Source organism: Nerophis lumbriciformis, linkage group LG28 (assembly GCF_033978685.3).
Source record: "Nerophis lumbriciformis linkage group LG28, RoL_Nlum_v2.1, whole genome shotgun sequence".
In the NCBI taxonomy this organism is placed as follows: domain Eukaryota; kingdom Metazoa; phylum Chordata; class Actinopteri; order Syngnathiformes; family Syngnathidae; genus Nerophis; species Nerophis lumbriciformis.
In genome coordinates, this window is record NC_084575.2 from 14,798,613 (window position 1) to 14,813,337 (window position 14,725).

The 14,725-nt window shown below is 40.2% G+C and overlaps 1 protein-coding gene across 1 annotated transcript in view; it reads right to left on the minus strand.

Moving 5' to 3' along the window:
• Positions 1–4,879: 4,879 nt before the first annotated feature.
• The window catches only part of LOC133570742 (sorting nexin-6), a 28,865-nt gene continuing 19,019 nt past the window's right edge, over positions 4,880–14,725 (minus strand). Inside the window, exons 14-15 of the mRNA XM_061923436.1 lie at positions 5,248–5,313; positions 4,880–5,180 (exon numbers count right to left, since the gene is read on the minus strand). Coding sequence (XP_061779420.1) covers positions 5,046–5,180; positions 5,248–5,313 — 201 coding nt within the window. The 3' untranslated portion in view covers positions 4,880–5,045. The remainder of the gene's footprint in view (positions 5,181–5,247; positions 5,314–14,725) is intronic.

The following is a 14,725-nucleotide window of genomic DNA, read 5'->3' on the forward strand; positions in this document are numbered from 1 at the left end:
ACGTTACTTTTGATGTAGTATCGGCTAGAAACAGAAGCACTGCGGAGTCGCGTTCTTCTGAATCTTCCTCTGTCACAAGCCGGAGAGAATAAAAGAGGCGCGGTCTATGTGTGTGTGTGTGTGTGTGGGGGGAGGTGATCCGCGGTTTGATATATGAAACAAACAAAAAAAAGTTGTTGTCACGTTCAGTCCACACACAGCGTGGTCATGGCGAGCGGAGTAACGGAGGAGCTTGAACGCCCCCGCCATTGAATCGGTGTGTTTATAAGTGCAGACTCGGTTGTGCAAAACGAGGGTTTTAAACACATGCTGAACGTGCTTGAACCACGTTACGACATCCCGTCGCGCACCCACTTCAGCATTAAGATTGTGCCAGATCCTTATGAGCAGGAGAAGAAAAAAGTTGTGGATGAACTATCCCGAGCATCAGCTGTTGCGCTCATGACAGACGGGTGGACGTCCAGGGGAACTATAAGCGCTCACTTCATCACAGCAGACTGGGAGATGAGAAGACACGCCCCCTCTACGAGAGTCACCTTGCGCAGGTGCTGACACAAGCAGTGGAGGAATGGAAGATAAAGATATCCCAGTCACACGTGATAATGCCAAAAATCAAATAATTACAGAGAATGAGGCAGGACTGGGACCACAGATAGGTGCTTTGCACATGTAGTGAATTTGGCATCACAGAAGGGAATCTCAGTCAATAGGAAGGAGCGCCTCTTTGGGAGGATCAGGAAGGTTTCTTACTTCCACCCAAGCACAACAGCTGCTCATGTGCTTAAGACAAAGCAAGAAATGCTAAAGCTGCCTGCTCATACATGATGTCCCAACGAGGTGGAACTCCACTTGTGATATGTTGGAGCAGCAGGCAGCTATATACTCTGCATTGACCCACAACACCCTGAAGACAAATGTCACCCTGTCTGATGATGATGTGAGAGTGGCAGATGAGGTCCTCCAGGTGCTTAAAAGTGTTTTCAGTGCTCTACTGAGCACTGAAACTTCACCATCTGTGTCAATGATCCTGCCACTGAAAACAAGGATTCTACAATCCATGGCTCCAAGTGTGGAAGACAGCAGTATCACTCCAGATGTCAGGCTTTATTTCAATACCTATGTTTCAAGGAAGATGATGTTTCTTCTTATGTTGCACTTAAGCTTGTTTTTTATTAATGGTCATTGGTCCAAGTTTAAAGAAAGGAGGAATGCCTTTTTATGTTGCACTGTTTTAATTCATTATGTTAAAAGGAAAATAAAAATGTATGTCAAGTTGATCAACAGATTGTATTATTCTCCAGTGCAATAACAGTACTGAAATGAAGGCAAAAAGGGCATTAATGGGAGCTTTAAAAAAAAAAGAAGAAAAAAAGAAGTAACTAAATAGTTACTTTTCACAGTAACGCATTACTTTTTGGTGTAAGTAACTGAGTTAGTAACTGAGTTACTTTTGAAATAAAGTAACTAGTAACTGTAACTAGTTACTGGTTTTCAGTAACTAACCCAACACTGCCGTTAAGGATATTAAATATATATGGAAGTCTGAATAGAAATGAGAAAGGTTTATATATACTGTAAATAAGAAAGACTTAGAGTCCGTCTGCTGATCTGAAAAAGAGCCAAAGCTGTCAAAGAGTTGAGGGATCATCTTCAAAGTGCAATGCTGAAACAAATAATGCAAACAATAAAATGTAACTTCCAGGGCTTGAGATTAACGTAGTCCCGGGGACGGTAAAAAAAATGCACGTGACGAAATGAAATGCTCCCCGGGACAATGGCTTTTAACCATTCTTTTTCTTTTTCTTTTTATGTATTTATTAATTTTACATTTGATATTAAATGTCTTGGTTTTTCCTCCCTCTGAAAATACAATACAATAAAACAAATATATTTAATGATTTTTTTTCATTATTTTAACAATAGGATAATGTATATTACTTTATATGGACTCTACCAGAAACACAAAACTTAAAAACTAAATTATTTACAATTGCAGACACAAGGTTTCATGCAGCTTCACTCATTGTAAAGGAAGACGGAAGTCCACGCAGGAGAAAAATGACTACAAAGATGGTGTCTGGGTTTTTCTTATATATATATATATATATATATATATATATATATATATATATATATATATATATATATATATATATGGGCAGCACGGTGGGAGAGGGGTTAGTGCATCTGCCTCACAATACGAAGGTTCCTGAGTAGTCTTGGGTTCAATCCCAGGCTCGGGATCTTTCTGTGTGGAGTTTGCATGTTCTCCCCGTGACTGAGTGTGTTCCCTCCGGGTACTCCGGCTTCCTCCCACTTCCAAAGACATGCACCTGGGGATAGGTTGATTGGCAACACTAGATTGGCCCTAGTGTGTGAATGTGAGTGTGAATGTTGTCTGTCTATCTGTGTTGGCCCTGCGATGAGGTGGCGACTTGTCCAGGGTGTACACCGCCTTCCGCCCGATTGTAGCTGAGATAGGCTCCAGCGCCCCCCGCGACCCCAAAGGGAGTAAGCGGTAGAAAATGGATGGATGGATGGATATATATATATATATATATATATATATATATATATATATATATATATGCAAGGTCGCAAAGAAAATGCGGACTGGATTTTGAGTGATGTGGGCATTTTCTATATGAACAAGTGGAATGGATTGGATACCGACGCACCAAAGGGGCTCTCTACCTTACGCTATGAAGTGAGGGGAAACTGAGTGAATAATGACAGGTTATATAATTATTTATTTAAACTCATATTCGGGCCACTTTATAATGAATATGTCGGCATGTATTTGTAAAAAAAAAAAAAAAAAAAATTGTCCCCAAATTATTTAGGGGGGCTTAAGAATATTTTAGAAAACAGGCCTAACAACGCCAATGAGGCATAAGGAACCTGTTTTGAGCAAAAAAAAAGGATATTTAATATGTTTATGTGAAATTGATTGAATATTCCAATTAATATATTTGTGTGCAGAGAAGTTCCATGAATCCAGAGGTTGTTTATTCTGTCCTTGTTGAAATGGTCACGCAGCTGTGTGGTGACTCTGAAATAAGAATGTAACAATCAGACATGAAAACAGCCAAGACAATATAAGTCATACAGGGAAATGCATTTTTAGACAATATGATTTGCCTGAGCGGCTAGGGGACACCAAAAAATGGATTAGAAAAGACAGATTGAAAATAATAATACAACTTTTTTTTTTTCTCCAGCGGACCAGATGTTGGACTTTGGTGGACCGTAACCGGCCCGCGGGCCGTAGTTTGGGGACCCCTTATCAAGTCGATAGAAAAACGCTAAATAATTGTAATCCATTATCATTAGTATTTGATTAGCTACTGACGTACCACGACGTGACTCACATTTCGACATGTTACCATTGTAGCGCACTACAATGCCATGTCGCCTTACATTTCGAGGGATTCAACAATCATTTAGAAATAAATAATGTCTAATTACCTTTTCCTCCTCTTGCTTCGATGTCCATGAACTGAAACGTTGCACTTGATGATGCTGCAGTGTAAACTCGCAAGGTAACATTTGCTCCAGGCTGCTTGGCTGTCGGGAGGAGAAAGGCACCTGTGTGGCCGCTCAGGTGCCGCGTCCTGCAGGGGCGACACACGGCGGCAGCCCGACCCTTGTTGCATTGAAAGTGTTCTTATATTCTCCGCTGAAGCCCTCAAATTATGAAGTGGCGCTCCCGCCTCGGTTAAGCGACTTGTCGGCAGACAGTTTGTCAACAACTTGGCTTTAAAAAATAAAAAAAAATAAAAAAAATTGTCTGAAAAGGGGCGGGGCTTATTGGTGACCGGAACCGGAATGCAACATCGCTCACACACACTAGTAAGATGCTCTTACACACACTGGTAAAATGCTTGCATACACACTGGTAAGATGCGCTCATACACTTAACTGAAATCTTTGCACACATACTACTGAAATTGTTGTCTCTCACACGGACGTGTAAAAAGCACACACACACACAGGTGAAATCCGTTTATACATACTAGTGAAAAATAATTCCAGGTGTGTGTGCGTGTGTGTGTGTGCGTGAGACAAAAACATTTCAGTAGTGTTTATAAGAGTGTTTCAGTAGTGTATGTAAGAATGTTTCAGTAGTGTTTATAAGAGTGTTTCAGTAGTGTATGTAAGAATGTTTCAGTAGTGTTTATAAGAGTGTTTCAGTAGTGTTTATAAGAGTGTTTCAGTAGTATATGTAAGAGCATTTCAGTAGTGTTTATAAGAGTGTTTCAGTAGTGTATGTAAGAGCATTTCAGTAGTGTTTATAAGAGTGTTTCAGTAGTGTATGTAAGAGCATTTCAGTAGTGTTTATAAGAGTGTTTCAGTAGTGTATGTAAGAGTGTTTCAGTAGTGTTTATAAGAGTGTTTCAGTAGTATTTATAAGAGCATTTCAGTAGTGTATGTAAGAGCATTTCAGTAGTGTTTATAAGAGTGTTTCAGTAGTGTGTATAAAAGAAAAACATTTCAGTTGTTTATGTGAGAGCATTTCAGTAGTGTATGTAAGAGCATTTCAGTAGTGTTTATAAAGTAGTGTGTATAAAAGAAAAAGATTTCAGTTGTTTGTGTGAGAGCATTTCAGTAGTGTATGTAAGAGGTAATTCTGAATAATGTCCCTAACGGCCCCTCATACATCATACTGGTGTGATTATATGCATCAAGTGTTCATTGAAGACTAAGGCAAAATATCGAGATATATATCGTGTATCGCGATATGGCCTAAAAATATTGAGATATTTAAAAAATGCCATATCGCCCAGCCCTATTCCACTGTATATTGATCCAAGTGTTGCGTTGCAGTTACCATAGCAACACAAATACAACCACTGCCACCTGTACAAATCTTTGGGGATTACATTTTGCACACTTTATTTGGTAGGAATTCCAAGGTGATGCAACAGAGGACAAAACCCATTGAACATGAAAGAAGAGTGTAGTGTGCAGGTTATCGATGATTTTTAGCGGCTTTGACAAGCCCTCATTAGCATGTTTTAACAAAGCAGATGTGCATTTGGGGCTCACAGCTCTCTGAAGGCCTGAAGGTGCTGGTTGTACTGGTCAGCGCTCTCTCTGGCGGTGTGCAGCTGCTTCTCACACCAGTCCACCAAAGCTTGCTGCAGCATCTGCACCCGATCGCCCTGGAAGTACTCAATCTGCAAAACGACACATCTCACTCACGAATATTATACATGAAAATATGACAGATTGCAGATGATTTACCTCCTGCTTCGCCACGTCACAAATATGATCAAATTCGGTCTCTGCTGCTTTCTTCACCTCCTCCAACTGATGGACATGGAGAGCGGGTCATACTTTATACAGCGTTGTAATCAGTGTTTACACAGCACTACTCTACTGACGTCTGCTGGCTTGAAGCTGTCATTACAACGCACGTCTCTCAAATGGAACACTTCTATGGCGTCACATTAGTGCCAAAAATCCGAGCGCATAAAAACTGTTATCGCGCGCTGATTCTCCACTTCGTGCGCGCGCGCGACACCCTTTTGCGCGCGCGTGGTGCCATTTTGCGCGCGCGCGGTGCCTTTCTGTGCGCGCGCGGTGCCTTTTTGCGCGCGTGCGACGCCTTTCTGCGCGCTCTCTGTGTACTCCTGGCATCTCTCCTCGCGCTGTCATGTTTCTTTTTGGCACTTTGGGGGCGGGTATGCTTAGACGGCCCCTTCTTTCTGATTGGTCAGGTGAAAAACGCTGAAAAATGCTCAGAGCCAATCAGAAGTATAGCAGGGCGGGTCATTGTCAATATGTATCAAGATTTACGGAGGAGGAAGTGGATAAAAAAATGTCGCGCGCTGATGAAGGTTATTTCGTACCACATAAACACAATACAGGGTAATACAAAATGTGACCCAAATAAATAATAAGACAACAAACACCATAATCACATCTTTCAGCCAGAACTGGTCCACCAGCAATAACATCCAACCATTGTCATGTCTGTATTATCATGTTTTGTTTTAAGTCATGTTTTGTTTAGTTTCTGTCTTTTCACTCCCTTGTCTGGTCACCATAGCAACCATTAGTTTTCACCTGTCACGTCACGCACCTGTTTCACGTCTTGAGTCACGCACCTGTTTTCGTTAATCATGTCCGTAGTATTTAAGTTCAGTGTTTTTCAGTTTGTTTTTTTGACGACCTCGCACCCCATACCGCACCACATTTATGCTCTATGTCCATTCCTCTATGATGCTGCTTCATGTCCCTTGTCACAGTAAGTTTTGGTTCCATGTTTATAGTCTTTTTGTTTTTTCATAGTTTATCAAGTAAGTTTTTGTTTATCAAGCCACAGTTAATGTTTTTGTTTAATTGTAGTTTATTCTCCGCCACTGTGCGCGCTTTTTGTTTGATCCTTTTTTTTGTATTTATAGTTAGTTCTAGTGTTTCAATAAAAATATGTACCTTAATTCCCGTCTCGCCCGTGCCAACTTTCCGTTGCATCCTGGAAAAGCAAACACCCCGGACCAAGTCATGACAACCATAACATTATTTTATATTTTCACTTCTTCTTGAACATTTGTTTTCTAATTTATGGAATTTCTTTTGATTCAGCCATAAAATTAATGAAATAATCTTTGAATTTTGTTTTTAAAATGTTAAAAATAGCTTTTAATAATGTATTCTGAAACAGTTTGAAATAATCAGAGAACTGACTAACACTGACCCTACACAACTATGTTGCACAATTAAGTCTTTTTTTTTTAAAGCGAAAGAGGTCATTTCAACAGGTACAGCATCCTATGTCATATCTACATGTAATAAGATTTGTAACAAGGCAAACCGTTTGTAAATTGGTCGAAAATCGAGCAAGTTATGGTCATTTAATTAGTACATGTACCATTGACATCAATGTAATGATTGAGGCTAGATGTCCGAGGTAAGATGGCTACAACGTTGCTACACTGGAGAATGATTGGTCATATGAAAAATGCTCACAGCCAATCAGAAAGGAGGGGCCGTCTAAGCATACCCGCCCCCAAAGTGCCAAAAAGAAACATGACAGCGCGAGGAGAGATGCCAGGAGTACACAGAGAGCGCGCAGAAAGGCGTCGCGCGCGTGCAGAAAGGCACCACGCGCGCGCAAAAGGGTGTCGCGCGCGCACGAAGTGGAGAATCAGCGCGCGATAACAGTTTTTATGCGCTCGGATTTTTGGCACTAATGTGACGCCATACACTTCCCTTTTACAGTCGAAACACGCTCGCACGCCTCATCGCTTGTTCACGCAAACCCGGAAATGCTTCCGCGCGTATAAACCAACAAACGCCACAAGAAGTTGCACAACAAAGCTGCGCTGGTGTGCACATTTAAACATATTTTTGAGTTGCGGCGACAGGTTAAGTCAGGGGTCGGCAACCCAAAACATTGAAAGAGCCATATTGGACCAAAAATACAAAAAAACTCATCTGTCTGGAGTCGCAAAAAATGAAAGGCCGTATATAAGTGTCATAATGAAGGCAACACATCTATACGTCTATATTAGCTATAATAACCTACTATCAAAATGACTGTGTCGCAGGCTGACGCAAATCTTCGTTGACAGAAATGTTGAAATTTAATATTTATTCTACACATTTTTACAACATTAGTAAAAGTCAAGTAAAGTACCACTGATAGTCACACACACACTAGGTGTGGTGAAATTTGTCCTCTGCATTTGACCCATCCCTTTGTTCACCCCCTGGGAGGTGAGGGGAGCAGTGGGCAGCAGCGGTGCCGCGCCCGGGAATCATTTTTGGTGATTTAACCCCCAATTCCAACCTTTGATGCTGAGTGCCAAGCAGGGAGGTAATGGGTCCCATTTTTATAGTCTTTGGTATGACTCGGCCGGGGGAAACCATTAGTAAATCAGAGGCCACTCAGAAGGTGAAGTGAAGTGTGAAGTGAATTATATTTATATAGCGCTTTTCTCTAGTGACTCAAAGCGCTTTTTACATAGTGAAACCCAATATCTAAGTTACATTTAAACCAGTGTGGGTGGCACTGGGAGCATGTGGGTAAAGTGTCTTACCCAAGGACACAACGGCAGTGACTCGGATGGCGGAAGTGGGGATCGAACCTAGAACCCTCAAGTTGCTGGCACGGCCACTCTATCAACCTAGCTATACCGCCCCAAGGTGAGATAACTCCTGGAAATTACAGGCTTTATATGGCCAAAGGTATAGATGTGTGTGTCCAAGTAAAAGGAAATGGCAGGCTGTCTTATTTTAATAGATGTATTACAATCTTTGGCAAGTTAGGTAATGTTCGCTGTGGTCTGAAACAACGTGGCACACAAACAATTACCTGAAATGCAGCCAATATTACATACAGAAACTATGTCATGAGACATGCAAAACTAAACTATATACAAAGAGGATAAAACTAAAGGATATTGAAAGAGCTAAAATATACCTACAAATGAGGCATTATGATGCAATATGTTCATACAGTTAGCCTAAATAGCATGCTAGCATTGATTAGCTTGCAGTCATGCACTGACCAAATATGCCTGATTAGCACGCCAAGTCAATGACATCAACAAAGCACACCTTTGTGCATTCACGCACAGTATAAAACATTTGGTGGACAAAATGAGACAAAGAAGGAGTGGAAGATTTTACATGTAAACAAACTGTTGCGTTACAGTCCATACTATAGGGAGTTCAAGAAATTAGTAGGAAAAAAACTATGTTCACCAATTACTCTCATCAGTGAAGCAAACACAAACATATTAAACAGCGGGCTTTCTAACAATTGGGAAGGTTTGTGTCATGTTTTTCCTCAACAAAAAACATATTAAAACAAAAAATTATTTCCCCCCCGTCTTTTTCCATTTTCAATCATTTTTTAAAAATGCTCCAGGGAGCCAACAGGGCGGCGTTAGCGGGTTGCTAACCCCCGGGTTAAGCATTAAAAACACTTCCCTTTTTTCCTCAACCGCCATCGTTTGCCGGTAACGTGAAGATAATAATCTAAACAGAGTTATGGTTTCTCACAGAGCGGTCCACCCACCACCGGCGCAAATCCCTGACGTACAGACTACCGTAACTTCAACTGTGCACCGAGTGACCCCATATCCGTCTACCTCTCAAAGACACGCATAACTAACGGATGTAATACCATTTTATTCATGGATGAATGGATGTCCTATATATACTGGGAGCAGTACAGTACAGTATGTGTCTTTTTGTGCATAATCTTATTTTTTCACTTGTTTGCATTTTAAGATCGCACTGTGCAATTGAATATTTATTTTTAGTTAACTCTTTGTCTTTTCTAAATTAAATTTTATAACTGATGAACTATTTGTTTTATTACATTTCATTTTTAAATTAACGCCAAGTTAACATATTGTTTGTTCAAAATCCAAAGGGCAATAAAAATATGTTTTACTTATAATAGTAAATAACTGTGATTAATAATCGTGTTTCCAATATTGATAAAAAATAATCGTGATTATTATTTTGGCCATAATCGTGCAGCCCTACAACACAATAATATATATATATATATATATATATATATATATATATATATATATATATATATATATATAATATATAAGGGCTGCAACTAACGATTAATTTGATAATTGATTGATGTGTCGATTGTTACTTCGATTAATCGATTAATAATCGGATAAAAGAGACAAACTACATTTCTATCCTTTCCAGTATTTTATTGGAAAAAAAACAGCATACTGGCACCATACTTATTTTGATTATTTCTCAGCTGTTTGTACATGTTGCAGTTTATAAATAAAGGTTTATAAAAAATAAAAAAATATTTAAAAATAATAAAAATAATTGCCTCTGCGCATGCGCATAGCATAGATCCAACGAATCGATGACTAAATTAATCGCCAACTATTTTTATAATCAATTTTAATCGATTTAATCGATTAGTTGTTGCAGCCCTAATATATATATATATATATATATATATATATATATATATATATATATATATATATATATATATATATGTAAGTGTCGTTGAAACTTACACTTAATATTTTTGTTTTAAGGGTTAATATTTTTTGTTGAAAATGATTATGGTTGTGAATTCATGTAACATTTTTTGTAAATAAGACATATTTTGTTTACTATAAAAAGGGCAATTTATTTCCTTTGTTACACCGCTATTCTCGCGAGGTTTTGGTTTACTATTGGAAGTTGCGACACCTGCATTCGCCCAGACATGCAAAGGACTTTGAGCGAGCCATAAGCAGCAGCAAGAACATTTAGCTGGCTGAATAAGGTATTTGTCATATTGTGTCGAATTGTTCTGTATATTTATAAAGTACATTGGTTTAATTATTGTACGCTCATTTAGTATGCACAAGACTGAAATATTTGCTGCCCAAGAACCTCCGAAGTGGCAGGCGGCCACGAGGTAGCTATTTTGTTTAGCACTTTATTTGCCTGTGACTGATTTATGTCTAAAGCATTGTATTTCATGTCTTGTCCTGTAGTTTTCACGGCATAAACCCAAGTAAAGAGCCCGTCTTTAAGAAGCCGTGCCTGTGTTGTCATTTCGGAGCCACAGTGAAAACTCGCCCAGCCCAGCGCCGGTGAGTAGCACGTAAAGACTCCAGCAGGTGCAGTGGGTGACGGTACCGTGGTGCGACACCAGAGGGCGCCATTACCAAAGCTCATCACACACAAGCAACCAAGCAATGCATGTATAAGGTTATAAGAATGAGTACAGTGGAAATTAAGAAAGGACAGTGCTAAAGGAAAAACGAGTGGTTTAAGTCAAGTTTAAAGGTCCACTATAAGTTTCTACAGCATATTTGTCAAAAGTTACTTGATTTTTACTGTATCTCAAAGTGATGCATTGTCGTTGAATTAAGAGTTTTGTGCATTTTGCTTAAGGTCAAAACAGCATTTTAAGTTTCTAAAAAGATATTTATAAGTTAAAGTCCAACTAAGCAAATTTGAAGAAGTATTTTTGGAATTTAAACAGTGTGTTAACCAAACGCCAAAGATGACTGACAAAGATAAAGAAGAGTTACCACTTAACGAAGTTGCAGAACATGATGAAGTGCAAGCTACAGAACAACAAACTGTTCGTAAAAGTGAAAGACTAAGAACATTAACCGAAAAGGGTAAAGAGCTTCAAGAGGAGAAACTAAAGAGACTCCAACACAAATATGCACTTGTTTTTGAAAAATGGAGATATGAAGCAAGATTGAGCAGAGTAATGCTGAGAAAGGAAGCTTCAGAAAGTGAATTAAAGGAGTTAATCAACATCATAAACATCACTTGTAAAGATGTGCAAGTCGTTTATGACCAGATACGTCAAATACAATCTCCTGAAGCAGACATTAGACGTAAAGTTGATGCATGCACGTCATTCTCCGGATTTATAGTCAACAGAGCTGAGAAATGGCTTGGAGGAGACATTGAGGATGACGAAGAATCGTGGCCAGATGTCAGATCATGCTTAGGATCTGAAAGTTCTAAATCAAGGTCAATATCACAAAGGTCCAAAAGTGGTTCAGGACAATCCTGCTCACAAATAATAAAAAGAATGGAAGCTGAAGCTGAAGCAGCTGCATCTCAAGAAATACTAGCAGTAATGGACGAGCAGGAAAAGGAAACAGCTGAACTACAAAAATTGGAACTTGAGAACTTTGCAAGGCAACAAGCAATGGAAGAGCAGCGTAGAAAGATCAACCGCTTGGAAGAAGTTAAGAAAATGAATGCTGCCAAAGCTCGCGTAAAGGTTTACGATGAAGTTGAAAGTACTGCTGAAAGTCGAAGTTTGTTACACAGTATTAAAGCAGCGAGTGAAACCCAAGCAATCCCTATCACACCAAGCACTCCCTTTCAAGCTATAAACACAACCCAATTCTTTCATGCTACAAGCCATGCGTTTGCTCCACACATTCAACAAACTCCTATCATACAAGCAAAGGCCACAAGTCAAACACTCAAAGCATCAAGTCCACCATTCATCCCTCAAGACACACAAGTTCAAATGGTTGTAACGCAACCACAGTCAAATTCGGATCTAGTTAGCATACTAGCACAAGCAATAAGTGCAAATCGACTTCCAACTCCAGAACCTGCATTGTTCACTGGAGACCCACTAAAGTTCAAAGACTGGCAGTTGTCATTCGAATCCTTAATTGAAAGAAAGAACATTCCCAAGAATGAGAAACTTTACTATCTCAGGAAGTATCTCTGTGGATCTGCAAAAAGAGCAGTAGAAGGATTTTTCCTAGTAGGCAGCTTGGAAAGTGCTGGAAGAGCGTTTTGGAGATCTGTTCACCATAGGAAAATGCTTTAGAGACAAGCTTCATGGTTGGCCGAAAATAAGCTACAAAGATGGAAGTGAGTTAAGGGAATTTGCTGACTTTCTTGGAAGTTGTGAAGCTGCGATACCACACATTAAGGTTTTAGAAGTTCTCAATGATTGTATGGAAATTCAGAGACTCTTGTTGAAACTTCCAGATTGGTTGACTACAAGATGGAACCGCACAGCCATGAAAATAAGACGAACAAATAATGGAGAGTATCCATCCTTCCGCACGTTTGTGGAGTTTGTGTCTATGGAAGCTGACTTAGCGTGCGATCCCATAGCCTCAATGCAAGCACTCAAAGGTTTGGACACAAGTAAACCCAAACATTCACGCAGTCAAGTCATTCAAGCAGAAGCGTTTACTACAAACTCAAGTCACTCAAAAGGCTCAGGTCACACAAATACTGTAACCTGTCTCTTCTGCAAAAGGAATGGCCACACGCTTGATAAATGTTTCAAGTTCACGGAAAAAATGGTTCAAGATCGTATCAAGTTTGCACAGACAGAAAAGCTGTGTTTCGGATGTTTAAAGACTGGACATCATTCAAAGAAGTGCGATAAAAGGAGCACATGTGAGAAATGTCAAAGGAGACATCCTACATGTCTGCATGACGACAAGTTCATGGAACGTAAAAAGGCAACACCTGCAAAGAGTGAAGATAACTCTCAAGACAAAGTAGACACTATAGTCACAATGGATGAAGACAAATCTACCGCAATCTCTAACAGGGTAACTCAAGACACCTCAAGCACATTGACATCCTCTATACTACCTGTCTGGGTCTCATCCACAAACCACCCAGAGAAAGAAGTTCTAGTGTATGCGCTTCTCCACTCACAGAGCGATACATCTTTCATCTTGGATGAAGTAGCTCAAGATCTCAACACAGATAAAAGCAAAGCCAGTCTGCGGCTATCTACTATGTCCGCCAAGTCAACAGTTATACCATGTGAGAAGCTGGTAAACCTTCAAGTCAGAGGATATAAGTGGGGAAAGAAAATCATATTATCACCAGTCTTTACTAGAGAGTTTATCCCAGTTAACAGGTCACATATCCCGACGTCTGAAACCGCTTTGAGGTGGCCTCATCTGGAAAAGCTAGCAGATAAGTTACCACCAATGCTCGAATGTGAAGTTGGCTTTCTTATCGGCTATAACTGTCAACAAGCTCTTCTACCAAGAAAAGTTCTTGCAGGCAAAGAAAACCAACCCTACGCACAGCTAACCGATCTCGGCTGGAGCATAGTTGGTTGCTCGTCTCAAGTCCACAATCACAATGATGCCATCGGCACAAGTCACAGACTCATTGTGCGCGAAGTAACTCCTGTGTCACAACCAGCAGTTGAACTCAAACAAGAAGTGCATTTTGTATGCAGAACTCAAGTAAAGGAAGTCAGTCCAATTGATATGATAAAGGCTTTGGAATCTGACTTCTCTGAGCATGCAACAGACGACAATCCAATTTCTCAAGAAGACATTTTGTTCATGACAAAGGTGACAAAAAGTATACTACAAAAAGAAGACGGTCACTACGAACTTCCACTACCATTCAAAACAGACAATCCAAATCTTCCAAACAACAAACACTATGCTGAACACAGATTGTCTTCATTGGAACGTAGACTCAAAAGGGATGAGAAATACTACAAGGATTATGTCAAGTTTATGGACGACATCATAACCCACGGAGACGCAGAAAGAGTCCCAGTACAAGAGCTGGATAACACAACAGCGTGGTACATCCCTCACCACGGGGTTTACCACCCCCATAAGCCTGCAAAGATCCGCGTGGTTTTTGATTATTCTGCCCGTTTCCAGGAAACATCTCTCAACGATCATCTTCTGACTGGACCAGACCTCACCAACGCACTAGTCGGAGTGTTATGCCGCTTCAGAAAGGGTCCCATCGCCTTCATGTGTGACGTGGAGAGAATGTTCTATCAATTCTATGTTGTCAAGGAACTTCAAGACGACCTGAGATTTCTCTGGTGGGACAAAGGTGATTTGAACTCCGAACCTTCAGTGTACAGGATGGAAGTGCACCTTTTCGGGGCAGCTTCCTCTCCCGGATGCTGTAACTTTGGACTCAAACATCTCGCATCTCAAAGTAAAGACAAGTTCAGCAAAGAGACTGTCAAGTTCATCCAAAGAGGTTTTTACGTTGATGATGGACTTGCTAGTGTAACGTCAACAGCCGAAGCCATAAAGCTGGTCGAAGAGTCAAGAGCACTTTGCAAGACAGGCAAAATCCATTTGCATAAGTTTGTGTCAAACAATAAAGAAGTGCTCGAAGCAATTCCCCAAGAAGAACAAGCTCAAGCCAAAGACCAAGACCTGGCTCTTGGAGAACCCCACGTTGAACGCGCACTCGGAGTACAATGGTGTATCGAGGCAGA